Genomic DNA, 15,312 nt, shown 5'->3' on the forward strand with positions numbered 1-15,312 from the left:
TAATCTGAAGCCTCACTGTATTTCACAGTGCTTGGAAAGGGCCAGGATTGCCACCTCTTTGCCATTTTTTAGGTTGTTTGGTGTTAGTGTTTTAGTTTCTGTTCATTTTCTCAGTTGCTACCATGAATGATGGATCACAAAGTTGTGGTGAGGGAAATGTTCAAGTTAATACTCCTGAAACAGACTGGAACAGCTGCAGCAAACAGAACAAACTACTGTTGTGCTCAATATTAACAAAAAATGCAAGTAGCTTGTTTTGAAAGAAACCAAATGTGGTGATATTTACAGAGGTGAGGAGTGCCTTACTCACCCTGTAGTTTTAACAGGAGTGGCTATGAAGAGGCTTGCAGTGTATTTAATTTCTGTGTGTCTTATGCAAGAGTCTTATCCAGTTCTGGGTTTTTTCCCTTACACAATGGAAAAGGCAAAAAGCAAGCTGGTGGCCTCTGCAGAAAAACCCGTGAAATGAAGCAGAACTCTTTTCTGAATGGGCTCCTGTCAGAGCTCCATCTCTGAGTGTGACCACAGAAGTCACTGTGGTGTCTGGGCCGTTCTTGGACAATTTCCTCACTCTTGCTGCACTTGAAAGAACTCACTGAGTGTCCCATCACTCAGGTTTTGACACTGTAAGCCTGGAAAGGGAGAGGTCAGAAAATGTGGTCAGGTGAAAGGAACTGTACTCTTTGTGCTGAAGTCACTGTTGAGGCAGGCTCTTACTTTAGATGCTGAGAACAAAAATTTAAAAGAAATTACCACATTTAATTTTTCTTGTTAATATCCATTAACTAACATCTTTCAGTTGCTTTTCTCCTGCTGCAAAAGCAGAAATGGGGTCATTCTTTTTCCCAAGTTTGTGAATGAATGTTGAACCACTGTGCAATGGAAAGAACTAGACATACTTGAAAAAAAATATTTATTTTTACAAGATCATTTTATGTAAAACAATAGAGTACAAAGGAAATATGTTCACAGATTTTTGTGTTTTAAATTCTTACTCTCGGAAAGGACCAATTAAAATGTCTTCTAGAAGTATAGTGCTCCACTGATCAGGAAAGAAGAGCTACAATTGACATATCACTGTGCAAAAGGAGCAGTACAGGGGTATAAAAGACACTTTCAGAAAACAGGGCTGACATTTCTGGTAAAATTTAACCTAAACATCACAGAGAGAAAATGCTGATCTTTGTTTTTCCTTCAGTCCCATCCCTTCACCAGGATGATGGTAGGTCACTTTCCACAGATTATTTATGCTTCTAATTAATCTCCCAAGTCCCATCCCAGCTCCTGCTAATTTTATGTGAGGCATTTTTTAATATGACAAAGAAGTTACAAACAAAATTTTTAAGTATACAATACAGTTTAATCAAATTTCAGAATCTCCAAATTACTGCAGTGCATAAATTGTTCAAATCAAGAGCCCTTGGTATCTGCAAACTGGAGTGGTTGTATTATCAAAGACTAAGGACAAACCCCAAATGTCTTGAATCAAAGGATCACCTAAAGCCAGAGTAACAAGCGTGTGTGTAGTTTGTTTTGTGTGCATGTGGTCTCAGTTACAGTGAGCCTCTGGAAATACAGAAAGGTAAATATTTCTGTCAAATGATTGTTTTAGCAGTCACACAATCCTTCCTTTGATGTTCCGGGTCAGTGAAATCCCAGTACTATCGGGGTTTAGAAGCAGATCTATTAAAAGGGTTTCTCTGTGATCTTTCCTGCAATGGAAACAGCATTTAAAGTTATTACTCTGCCATGGTAAAGGAATATTTGTGCATTATTGATTGCCCCAGCTTTCCAAAAGGAGTTGTTTTCCAGGTTACCAGCAGAGCGTAGCTGTGGTTGCAGAGTTAAGAACTGCTGTTCTCTGCAGTGTCCTTGAGCTACCACAGGGGCTGGGAAGAAAGGGAGGGTTCATGATGGAAGCACATTCTCTTGTGTATTAGCAGGTTACTCTGAACATGATGTTGGAGGCAAGTTCCCAGAGCAATACTGTGTGATGTGCTACATAACCACACACAGTTCTCTAAACAGTACTGAGGCAGCTTTTCCACCTCAGGCCATTCAGTGTTTAACATCAGGACATCACAATGTACACTGGGGCATTTTCTGAGAGAAAACGGCACCAACATTTCTCAACGGCTCCTAGAAAAGGTACAGCTTTTTTTGCTCTAGGGCTCGACTCCTGTTCCTGCTGAACTGAGCCAGTGTGTAAAATGAGAACTGATATCAGCTCAGTAGGCACCGGAGGACGGGTCCATCCACAGCCTGGAACAACAGCAGCACCGTCAGTGGTGTCCAACTGGAGCTGCCACCATTTCCTGCGAATGACACACAGACTAAACTACAACTGCAGAGAGAGCAGGACAGCATCCATTAAAGAGAAGACTATAAAACAAAGTTTTATTGACAATTTCAGCTTAAAGTCACAGACAGTATTTCCTCTGACCTTTAGGGAAGATGGAAACCAAATTACTGTAGGCAACACCTTACGCTTGCAGACAGACTGAGAACTTCAGGAGCGCTGTTTATTCTCAGCTAAAAGTCTTTGGTCCTCCCTAAGTCACCTCTGCCTCTTATCCTCCATATATTGAACCTCACACACATGCATTCACTCCAAATCTACCCATCCAGCAGCAAGGTATCTCAGCCAGCAAACGCTCTCTGCCCTGCACAGAGTCTCCTCTCCTTTCTCCTCAGGTGCAGAACTTAGCCACTGTGAACAAAGAGGGAAACAATCACTGTTCACCAATCAGCTAAGCTCTGCACCTCACCAGAGAGGTCTCCGACTCGGCAGAGATCAGTTTCGGAGGAGAGTCTTCTGTGATGCTCTGCTGCTTTCCTCTTTTTTGGTTTGGTTTTTTTTTTTTTGTTTGGTTTTGTTTCCTGGCTGGAGAGGGTTCCACGCTGTGCACAGCCCAGACAGTTATGGTGAGGTTCATGCTAGCAGCTGCGGTCATGGCTCTGTGGTAATCCCTGGCAATGTGATTTTAATCTTAAATCACAAATCATCATGCCAGGAACCCAAACAGCCATAACATTAAAAGGAAATGGAACAGTCACAGAGAGTATTGGACTCAGCATCTTTAGACTTTATGTCACAGCTCATCACACAATTCTAGTCTGTCTGGAAAGTCCAAGGGGTGATTCTAAACTATTGCTCACACACACACACCAGGTCATCTTCCTGTGCTAGGTACTTACCATCAGAAGCTTGTAGAAATTTTGATTTTATTATTGAAGGAACTATAAGAAGTCAGTTCCTACTACAGTAGTACCAGAACAAACTGCATCTCCATGTTTCTGGCCTTCAGAAGGTGGCCTTCACTAGAAGACATCTCACAGATTAAGAATTGTTGAACATAACTCAAATTCCTGTGAGTCCTTGGGAACTGGGAGTACACAAGAGTCTCTGAGCTGTACCTGTTTTAAAAGGTGGCTCCCCTACTCCACAACTGATATCCTGGCACTCTACAGTCTGATCCACCTTTCCCAAAAAAGTTTTCTTGGCAGGCACAGTTCCTGTCTATACAGAAGAATAACATGGCTTTTCATAAACAAAGTTGCACTTGCTTTCACAGAACCTGTCATTTGCTGTATTTCATATAAATATAGTAAACCTCAAGAAATCAAGTGGAAATCACTGTCAAATACTGCTTGAACAGGAGAAAATTGAGATTTCTGCTTGGTACCAATTAGATGATGATGATTTTGCTAAATTAGATGCCTGAATTTTGATACAACAAATTAACCATAAAGTTACATGAACAACCAAGGCAATCAGTCTGTTGGGTGAGTGAGTTGTACCACGAATCAAAGATCTGAGGTGTGCTGTGCTGTAAGAAACCTTCACACCACTCTTAATTGTTTGTATGTTGAACGTGCACTGTAAGGTTGCCTCTGACTCCTCAAACAGACTGAGAAGTGGGAAGCACCTTTGCAAATTACCAGTTTATAGTCTACAGCAATTATTCCATGAATACTTTTTGCAATTCTGCTTCTTCTCTGGTGATTTCCCCCCACCAATTTGGTAAACAAGCCAGCTTTTTCATGTTAAGGCTACTCTTCTTACCTCATAATCAATCTTCAAAAGCCTCACTACCCTTAACACAAAAACATTTGAATTGTCAGCTTGCTTCCAAATCATTCAGATTTGCTTTCAAGTTCAAAGCTTCATATTTCCACTGTGGGATAAGACTCTTTTCAAAGACTGTGCTGCCTACCAAGTAAACAGGCAGCTCCATTAAACAGAAATGCTCCTTGCACAACTGCAATGTCTGTAAGCACTGTTAATACAGAATGGGAAACAACTGCAGGCAGAGCTTGGCCTTGCTTGGCCCTTTGGACTTATAGTTGCCTCCTGTATAGTCCATTACAATATTTACAACAAGGCCTGTTCTCCAGCTAGTGCCTACATGTGTGTCACTCACTGCTCCTGCAGCTGGGCTTAAAAAAAAGAAAAAAACCCAACAAGATATTTAACAAGAGTTACTTCTCAACCTGAGCAGCCCCAGGCAGCACAGTATGCCAAAGTTTACCGCGTTTAGTGAGCTCTGCATGTTCTTTCTTTATGAAGCAAAATCAGGGTGTTTAGATTAAAATGAAAAATCACCTCTTCAGAACAACATCTCTGTCACCACTTTGGCTGAGGACGCATCCATATGTTCCTGAGCTGAGGCAAAGCATTTACGTGCAAGTTCTTGTTGTTTTGCATCTTCATTCACCATTAATTCACCATAGAGATACACCCCCATAGCCTGAAAGAGGAACATAACACACAGGCATCCTACTACCAGTAACAACTAGTTAGTCATTCCATTGACCTCCCAGTACTCATTTAAACTGAAAATGAAACAAAACAAACAATCCAAAACACAGAAAATATCACATACTCTATTACACCCACCCTCCCCACAAAAAGAAGTAGTTTTCCCTGGATCTTTTTAGCCTAAGCATGGTTGTCTATATGTTGTGTTAAGTGTGTAAAAACAGATTATTAATATAAAAGGTCTACATTACTTCAAAAAAAACCCAACTCTTACTCCACTTTCCTTGCCACTCTTCAAATTGAATACTCTTTTCTTTTATCGATGACCTGATTTGTTTCCAAATGTCTCTTAAGAAAACAGCTTGTCTTTCCTTCAACAGGATACACATTTTCTTTCCAACTGGGATGTTTAGACACTCATCCATGAACAGAGACTGAGGCAGCCCACTCTGAAATGCCCATTTAGCAATGGCCTGTGTTTCACGCTCCCCTTTACACCTGAACATGCACAAATCCTGGGTTGGTAAGAAGGCTCTCTATAACTACTTGTTCTGGACACAGCAGCTATAAAAATTGTAGTGGGGCACCTGAGCATGAGAGCTGGGCCCCTTTGACACTGCCAGGAAAGCACTGGCTACTTAACAGGAAATATACTGGGGATTGCCTTTTTTTTCTGATGACACAGGTTTTTTCAGCTAATTACAGGAATTCAGCAAGTCTTAAGCTGCACTTACCAAAATAGGATTACACATGCAACAAAATATTAGCATCTTAGCATGGTGACTTTTACAGTTATTGTTTGGACTTGCAGGATAGGAAAAATTTGGATAGCATGGAGAAAACACATTTTTTAACATAATTTAACACAATTTCTAGCATTGGCTGCTAAGCCTTAAAAAAAACCAGCTTCAACAAGAAGGGAAATTTAAAGCTTAACAAAGACTGAAATTAAAGGAAAAAGTCTCAGAGTGGCAGAAAGCTGCCAGACTCCTTGGCAATCCCCTGAGGTCTCTGACAGCAGAGAACCAAGGACTCACATTTCCAAGGTCTGCAGTTGCACCAGGTCTGGCAGCCACAGCCCAGGCCTTGCAGAGGCTCCACTCGCTTCCACTGAGGGTTTAAAAATGCTGGAACTTCCTTCCAAATAGGAATTACCTTCTCTACCTAGTGCTAATAATTTTCCCCCAGGCCTAAATATTAACATGCCGTAAACAAACTGGTGTTTTGTAGACCCAAAAAGGGTTTAAATAGTCACATCTGCATTTTTGCCCAGACGTTTCAAAAAGTTGTCTTTCATGACCAGTAAGGTCCTGCAACTGCTCTGATATGAGTGGTAATCACTCTAGAAACTGGTTGTGCCATAAACTCTATGCACTGTTGAAGTAAATAAAATGAAGATTACATTTAAAAAGTTGCAAAAATTATTTCCCTGCACTGTAGGAAATGTCTTTATTTGGCAAAATATCTATTTCAAACATAATGCAGTTCTGTAACGTTTTATCAACTCAAGGATTTCCTGGCCCCTCATCCTCCAGGTTCTGCTGGTGGTTATCAATCCTTTCATAGAATAAAAATATGCACAATATTTATAACTCCTTGTGAAAAAATGTTTCTTTATGTCTTTTTTTTTCTATTAATAAAGAGCTTGCCAAGAACTCTGGGGCCTTTTATTGAGTGAGATATAAATAGGTGGTATACTTCAGAACTAGAAGAAAGAGCAGGCCAGACTGCAATAATTCAATTGTGCTGCATTGCCTGAAAGCACAAAATCCTCATTAGCTGCAAATGGCTTCATTCATTGTCAGCATAAAAGGTAAAGACATTAATATCTTGCCTAGACTTTGACATATCTTGCACCATTCTGTATTTTTTTACATACATTTTAAATAAATAACATTCATCCTAGGCAGAGAATGTCTCAATTTTATAGAGTTCACAGAGAATAAAAATAAATATAATTGAAATAGAAAGAACAAGGCAGGGGTACAATTAGAATTTTAAGTTCACAATGGCCTAAATAAAAGGCTATTGCAAGGACATCATGTATGGCCAGCCTTTTAAGGCCTTCAGAATCTTCTGGCAGCATTCCTAGTCAGACCTGCCTTTACCACCCTGCAAAAGGAAACAGTGCTGGGAAGTATCTTCCTAGGATCATTGCTACCTCTAGGTTGCATAAAAGGGAAGAAGAGGATGTATTATATCCTATTTTACCACTGGATAGAAGATTAGGATGCTCGGGGGGGGTTGCAGACGCCTACCCTGGGTGGCTTCCTTAAACTACAATGTTTAACTGGCAGAAGAGGCAAAAACTGAATACATAGACAAGTTTTTGACAAACTTCAGCAAGAAAATATATTAAAATTTTTTTTTTGTTTCAGATTAAGGGTGTCAAAGAGTTGATTGTTTTCAAAATGCTAATTTAAACGTAACTTACCTGATCTTCTCTGAGAAATCTCTCCACATCTCCATACCCAGGCATATACTTGTGTTTGATGACAAGCTCACACCACCGATGACGAACCTGTGGGAACACAAGTGATAAATATAATTCTGTACCAATATCACACCTGTGGCAAAAGGGTAAGAGTTAGATATAAACCCATGAAACAGGGAGCTTTCAGCTAAACTAAACAGTTTTGCCACCATATCATTGCTAGTAACAGGTTTTAAGCACCTTGTAAAGCATGTAATATCCATCTGTATTTGAGAAGCCATTGTGCTGTTACACCATCAACATACACATTGACAAAAACAGTCACTGACATTCTGAAATAAAATTTTCAGGCAAATCACAACTGAAAAAATGTTTTTATTTAAGTAGTATGAACATGAATTCCATATGCGTCTTTATGTTGTTGCCTTTACATTTCTGACTTTGTTCTTAGCTACTCTTGTAGTGTCATCTGACTCTCCAGCAAGGCTTGCCCAGTTGTGGGCAGTGACCAGACTAACATTTGATATTCCATTAGTGGTTCAGCACTGACACAAAAGGAAAACAGGCAGGTGGAATAACTCCCAATCCTTCTGTTACAGCCTTTGCTCTTACAATCTTTCAAAAGTCAGGGCACCTAATAACAATCACCTTTCATGATAAGAATAAAACATTAGCAGTTCTAATATTTTTTCAAAACTGAGTCCAAATTGTGCTTATATCAAGTAACTGAGCATGAACCTTTTTCTGAATGCCAGATTTACTGATAACATCAAGAATGGGAGCCAGAAAGGGAAGGGGGGAAGGCACACTATAGTATTCTTGTGCTTTTGGATATAAGGTATTTGAAAATAATTTCCTTTTCATCCTAGTTCTTAGCAACTTTACATCTCAGGGAAAAATTTCACAGATTTATGTAATTAGATGTTAATTCTAGTAGCATAATTAATAAATTATAAATGCTCACGGGTCGTGGAAGAGTCCTTTTTGTGTACTTGATATGCCTTTCCACCAACTCCTTACACACAATAGTTTGAATGAAATAAATTCACTCACGAATGAAATAAAAAGCTGCAGGGTTTTGGGGCCAAGTGGATTTTGCACTCACTGCATGTAAGATCCCAAATAGTTACAGTGCAGTGCATGGTAAGGAATAATTAAAGCTTTTTGCTGACAAAATAGCAGCTGTTAAGATTCCTGCCAGTGGAACCGAAGCTCAATTTACAAAAGAAATAGCTTTCCAAGGTTCAGCTCACTTTGCAGTAGATGCCCATATTCATAATGTAGACTTTCAAAGCCCTACTCAGCTGCTGCTTCTCCCTGGAGACACTAAATGTTTCAGCAGTAAAACTCTTCCCAGGCAATCCAGTTTTGTCACAGGGCGTTTCTCACAGCACCAAGTAGCTCCATGCCTGGACAAAACTATCCAGGCTCAAAACTTAACATACACCTCTCCCATCTGTAGAGTGAGTTAACCAAACAGAATATAAACACATTTAAAAGATTGTAGATATATTTTATTTTGGACATTTTACCATATATTAAAAAAAACCCAAACAAACAAAAAAAAACCAAACAGGATTCCTTATGTATTCTCAAAGAGATGTGGAGAACTGCAGGGAGAAGAAAGAGACTGTGGTCCCCTCCTGTGATCACTGCTCTTCTACTTCTCATGGTCCAGCAGTTACAGCACTTACCCAGGAGGTGAGAATCAAGTCCAGCTTTTGTAGCTGCTCAAGATCTCAAACTGTGCCTTTAGTGGGGATATTTCAACAGCAGATTATAATGTATTCTGGGATGGGGCTCTCTTCATGCCTCCTGGTGGAGCTGTTTTTTCCCCTGAAGTTATTAAAACATCTATTGCTCCTAAAGGAGGAGTCACAAGACTTTAGAGCCTGTATTTCTGAGTACTCTTGATAAGAAGTAGGGACCTGGTTCACAAGCCAGTTTGCCCCCAAAACATATTTTGTGGTACAACCCTTGTAGCTGCATGGACAGCAGAACAGAAGTTCTCTCTGTGAAGCCACTCACATGGTCTTACTTCCTCACATACCAATGTCATGTGGGACTGACTGATATTTGCACCGAGGCCTGATCATCAGAATCCCAAGGACTTTGGAAAACATGGAATTAAGATGTGCCTGTTCCCTTAACTGTTCTGTCTTTGGCAACCAACCTCCTTTCAAACAGTTAAAAAGAAAACTATTTATTTGCTGAGTGAGGTCTGTGACAGAACACGCTTTCCTTTCTCTCCTTTGCCTTTCTTCCTTTCTTTCCCAGGGTGAGCACAAATCCCGGCACGTTCCCAGATCTGAAATGCTGGCACTCTGCCAGCTGGGCCAGAAGCAGCATGTCTGTTATCCTCAGATTACACGTTTGTCTCCTGTCTCCCCAAGCCCCAGATGCTCCCGTGGCAGAGCAAACTGGGGAGAATCAAACCGTGAACTGGGCTCAGTCAGCCTGGGGGCTCCCCCACGGATCGTGTGGGACCTCAGGGAGGAGAGCACAGGCATCAGGGCTGGTTGGAGCCCAGGAGGGGCAGGGGGTACCCTGGACAATGTGGACTGCGCTCACACCTTGGTTGTCTCCTGTCCCTGCCCATGACAGCCACGGTTCCCACACCCCAGCTACAACAAAGGCATTGATTCCCCAGATACTCCAGTGCACTATAAAGAAGCAATTTTTCTGGGATACTCCACGCCCCAGGCTGATTCCATGCACATAAGACTTTTAGTCACAAAACAGTAGTGTGGAAAAAAATAATTCAATTCCCAGAGTCTCGTCCAATGCTCAGAGCGGGAAAAGTGAACCAGGCCCCACATCCTCCCAGCCCCATGAATGAGTCATGTGAGCAGGCACTGCTGACAAAACAGTCTCAAAAGGAAATTTTGAAAACTGAGGAGCTTGTGGTAGGACTGAGCTAACCATACCGCATCCTGTGTGTACTCTTCTCGGCTTTTCTTTTCCTCCCAGGAGCAAATACTCAGTGGCAAAAATAAGAATGCGTTAGTCCTCTCCCAGTTTTCTCTCTGCACGTTTCTCTGAGCTGTTCTGCATGGTTCAGAGATGCACACCATATGTCACTTTGGCTGCTTACACCATGAACAACAAACCAAACCTGAAAAGTAATTTACAGCAATCCATCCTGTTATTGCTGGCAGAAAGCACACAGGACTTTTCTGGATCTGAAGCAACACCTTCAACTGTCCAACCACCCACACACACTGTTACCGGTCTGGCAGCTGCAAGGACCCACATGCCAAAGTTGGAAACACAATTTATACCCTTAGCCTGCAGGAGCTGTCCTTCCAAGCCCGTGCCTGACCTTCCCCAGGATGGGGAGCAGTGGGCACAGGGGTGATGGGGGCCTGCTGACACCTCAGGCTCCTTCTGGATGGATCGTCATTACCTGGAAATAGTTTTTTTTTCCTCCTTCCCTGCTTCTGGAGGTGGTGCAGACATTGCCACTGCCAGCTTTGTAAGCCAAATAATGTTTGTTACTGTGATTTCTGCAAGACACTACTCCTATTAGTAGTGCATTTCTGAGGCACAGTCAGTGGTGGGAAGACACTGAGACAGTGACTGTCTCAAGAACAACATTTGATTTTCATAAACATCAACCACACTGAGATGTAAATATTGGCTAGCACCTCGACAGAACCTTTTGGAAAGGATGCTGTCAGACAGCAGAGTTCTAAATTTAGGAGCAGCATCTTATACAAATAACTCAGGGGCTTCACAGTATCTTTTAATTTCATTTTAATACAAATATTATTTGTAACTCAAGCATTACCTGTATTTTGACAGTGCTATGGAAGATAACAGGAAACCAAAATTATGTTTAGTATGTTTTCAGACAATACAAGCTGCTGCACGAGATTAGTTAAGGGAAATAAATACTTACATAAAATATACTAATAATCCATCTCTAAGGACAGTCCTCTTGTTTCAGCAACCTGGGCCAAGACCTTTGGGAAATGGTGCTTGAAGCTGACGGACTAAACCCATCTAAGGCATCACATGGATGGCCTGACTTTCGAAAGAAAAGCTCCCAGTGACATACATACCAGGGAAACAACATTTTTGAGCTATTTTCAACACATCTTAAATGAAAGAGACACTAATTTTTTCTGAGCCAGGTGATAAATTCCTTTACCTAATCCATATTATTCTCCCCTGTGCCACACAATCATAGAATGGCTTGTGTTGAAAGGGATCTTAAAGATCATCCAGTCCCATCCCCTGCCATGGGCAGGGACATCTTCCACTAGACCCGGTTGCTCCAAGCCCCATCCAACCTGGTCTTGGACATTTTCGGGGATGGGGCACCCATAATTTCTCTGGTCAACCTGTTGCACTGCCTCACCACCATCACATTAAAGATTTTTTTTCCAAAAATATCTAATCTAAAACATCTGCTCTCTCTGAGTTTAAAGCCATTCCCCCTTGTCCACTCCCTCCAGGCCCCTGTGAAAAGTCTTTCTCCATATTTCCTGTAGGCTCCCTTCAGGTACTGAAAGGCTGCAACTGGGTCACTTTAAAGCCTTCTCTTTTCCAGACTGAACAATCCCAGTTCTCTCAGCCTTTCCTCATAGGAGAGGTGCTCCATCCCTCTGATCACCTTGCTGGCCCTCCTCTGGACTCTCTCCAGCAGCCCCATGTCCTCCCTGTGCTGTTCCCCAGGGCTGGAGCAGCTCTGCAGGGGGGTTTCACCTGAGGGGGCAGAGGGGTAGAATCCCCCCCTTGACAATCAGACAAGCCTAAAAAACATCCTCATAGAAAGCTTCACATGTTACATTGCAATGATCAGGCTTGCTCATGTTCTCAGTCATAAAACAAAAAATAAATATTTTACTTCTGAGGTCTACCAGTAAGATTTAGAAAAGTAATTTAAACCATGCCTTTGTTAAGAGGAGAAAGGAAGCTAGACTTTACTAAGCCTTTTGGTCTGCAAACAGGAGACTGGCTTCAGGGAAAATGAGTACATTTTGCTAATAGCTGGATCCAATTTAAAAGGCGCCATGAGACAACAAATCTAAATCACTGAACAAAAGCAACATACTTAGAGACCTTAGAAAATGGGGTACTTTGAAATAAACAGAGTAAGCTATTGTGCAACAAAATAGAACCTTTATTGAAGGTATGAGGCATATGTGACTTTTATAAAACACAACAACTTGGCTCTTAAATGTTAATTAAAGAGCCCAAGAGGTCAGACTACAGTCTTTTTTCCATAGAGGAAAAAATACACAGAACTTTTCCAAATAACCAAGCTATGCTACTACAGATTAGTTTTAATTAACAATAAGGAAGTTGGTATCTCCAGAGCACCGGAATTTTGTTCTGCTCCGTCTGAAAGAATTTATCTCCAGTCTCTTCCTATCTACACATAAATTGGATTCAAATATTAGATCATTTTCCTAGATAATTAAGGAACAACACACCACATGTTACAGGACAATACTTGGACTAAAGAACAGGTTTTACAATTACCTAACATGGGATAATTACAGTTTAAGAATTGCCAATTTTACCTTGCATTTAATGACTTTTTTGCCCCCTCTGTCTTAGCTGAAATAGTTACTCTTTAATACACCAGCCAGGTTGCACCACAGACTTTTCGTTCTATATAATCTGATTTTCAAATGGACACTCCTATCTTTTATGCCACAGTACACTCATGCACGTGAATTTGATTTCATTGCCACTTGCCCAAGTAAGGGATGCTGAAGCAGCTCACAAGGAGCAATGAAACAGCCATGTTACAACTGTGTTGACAGAATACCAGTCTGGCAATCTGAAAAAGTGTATTTATTAGCCAAAAACCTACTGGATGCAAGGAGAATGGATTCATAATTTTGGCAAGGATTCCATAATTGTGATTATTGTGTATGCCAAGGGTTTGTCAGAATGAGCAAAGAAGCTATCAGCTGAAATTAGTTGTATTTTGGACCAAAAACTCCTGGACTTTTCACAGCCCAAGTTATCTGCCAGGTCTTGTAGCACTTGCTCTGACAGTGCTGCAGAGCCACAGACCCCACGGCAAGACACAGCATCACAGCCACGTCCTCGAGGGCAGCCCCCCCTGAGACCCTCACAGGGCAATTCTCCTCCTCCATTAAACACCCCGTTTTCCAGAGCTATGGTCCAAGTGACGATTTAACCTTGAATTCAAAAACCAGCTTTTGGTAGCCTTACTCCTCCTGAGCACTGGGATGGACCCCTGTTAAGCAGCTGGACCCGAGGCAGATAGAACTCCCTGAGCCCTGCCCTGGACCCCACTGGTTGCACAGGCAGCCCCCAGTGCCAATTCCTGCAGCCCTGGACAACCTCCCTTCCCTCTGTGCATCCCAGCATGAGTGTCTTTGCCCACTGGTAACCAGCAAAATGAAGCATTGTTATTCAGGAAACCCTAAGGCAGCAATGGGCTGGCTAATCAAAATTTTCATCAGGAGCTAATTGTCTTTCTGCTGGGAACTTTGTAGAGGTCTAAAATAATTTAAAATCTGGAGTACAAACTGCTCGCTAAAAGATCACTGAAAAGCTAATTTTAGTGGAATACCAGACTTTAAATTTTGGTAATATGGGTATCAGTATTCTACTTTCTGTATTTCATTTTACTCCTTCTGATTTGTACTTCTGCACAGATCAAGCAATTGCTCACTATGAGGGGTGTTGACAACAGGGGAGAAGGACTTGCAGGCCTCATCTCTCCCTTTTCCACTCACCTGCACTGATGAAGGAGTCATTGGTAGAGCTCATGCAACAACCGCATTTTATTTAGTAAGAGAAAAGAAAGATATTGTACAATCAAGCTTTTGAAAGGCAAAAGTTGCTTGTTCAACATCAGCCTGTGGGACAGCTGGTAGTATTTGAAGCTGTACCTGTGCCAGTGGTCAGGCAGCACAATCCCACAGCTCTGCCAGCCTCAAGGAGCAGCAGATGCCTGCTTTTCCTTCTCACCTTTACAAAAGTGATTATGGCATGTATTTCCTTCCCATCCCTTTTCCTTCCCTCCACTCACATGCTCCTGTTGTAGTATTCACCCAGTTCTACACAATGCAACTGAACTTTACTATTAAAATGTTTCTGTAGTACCATACCCTTGCTCAAGAGTAACCTAATAAGCTCCCACAGACCGTAAACATGACTCCATTTCCAGCTGCAAATCAAACAGGTACCTTTCCCACAGCCAGTGCTAGAGGTTCTTTCCTCCATAAGCATACAGAAGCCTGGGAATCACAAAACATGCTGCTTCAGAAAGCCCAAGCAGGGCAGGGGACATCCCTGCTGCTCTCCATGATCAGAAGGGCGCAGCGACCTAAGGACAGCACTTCAGGACAAGATTCATTCTTGGCAATGAGGCAGATGCTGAGGGCTTGCTTGGAGAAGACAAATATCCTTTTTGTCCCACCTCAGGTTCACAAACAGAGAGCTCCCAATTACAGAGCAGACACTCTTCTCCCTATGTGGACCCCATCTGTGATCAATGACAGCTGTGTTGGGAGAAGAAAAATTTTCCAAAAGAAGTCAGAAAAGGCAAGAGACTAAGAAACCATGTCTAATCCCTTTTCAAAGGTGGTACAGGCCGTGCTTCTCTTCTGATGTCAAAGCTCTCACTGACAATAAGTAAGTGGCTTGGTTGGGATGCCTAATGCTGTAATCTCAATGCTCTTCAGCTCTGCCAACCTGGCCTTGGACACTGCCAGGGATGGGGCAGCCACAGCTTCTCTGGGCAACCTGTTCTAGTGTCTCACCACTCTCACAGTAAAGAATTTCTTACTAATAGCTAATCTCTCTTTCAGTTTGAAGCTATTACCCCTTGTCCTATCCTAACAATATCTCTGCAATCAGCAGAAAATTTTTTTTGTATCAACATAGCAAGTGATTCAAATACTTCCTCTGACCACTGTCTCTCCCAGCTGTCTCTGGACAGAGTCTGCTTACAGTTTTTACCCATACAGTGTCTGCATAAGTGTTGGAACATAAGTTATTTACATATGCACATGAAAGTGTGCTGGGCTTATAAAACCATACATTACAGTGGGAAAGAGCACATAAACACATACACCAGATGCAGAATTCCAACTCTGAAGAGTCTGCGATCAAGCACATGAAC

At 41.8% G+C, this 15,312-nt stretch overlaps 1 protein-coding gene across 11 annotated transcripts in view; it reads right to left on the bottom strand.

Moving 5' to 3' along the window:
• The window catches only part of AOPEP (aminopeptidase O (putative)), a 157,830-nt gene that overhangs the window by 4,918 nt on the left and 137,600 nt on the right, over positions 1-15,312 (bottom strand). For 6 of the 11 annotated variants that reach the window (XM_027653274.1, XM_027653267.1, XM_027653265.1 and 3 more), the window contains 3 exons: positions 7,197-7,283; positions 4,607-4,751; positions 900-1,712 (listed from right to left, as the gene is read on the bottom strand). In XM_027653274.1, coding sequence (XP_027509075.1) covers positions 4,611-4,751; positions 7,197-7,283 — 228 coding nt within the window. In that variant the 3' untranslated portion in view covers positions 900-1,712; positions 4,607-4,610. Of the gene's footprint in view, positions 1-41; positions 633-899; positions 1,713-4,606; positions 4,752-7,196; positions 7,284-15,312 lie in introns of those variants that run through there. The other 5 variants (XM_027653269.1, XM_027653268.1, XM_027653273.1 and 2 more) reach the window with 5 other exon arrangements.

Source organism: Corapipo altera, unplaced genomic scaffold (assembly GCF_003945725.1).
Source record: "Corapipo altera isolate COAL_440 unplaced genomic scaffold, ASM394572v1 61305, whole genome shotgun sequence".
Taxonomy (NCBI): domain Eukaryota; kingdom Metazoa; phylum Chordata; class Aves; order Passeriformes; family Pipridae; genus Corapipo; species Corapipo altera.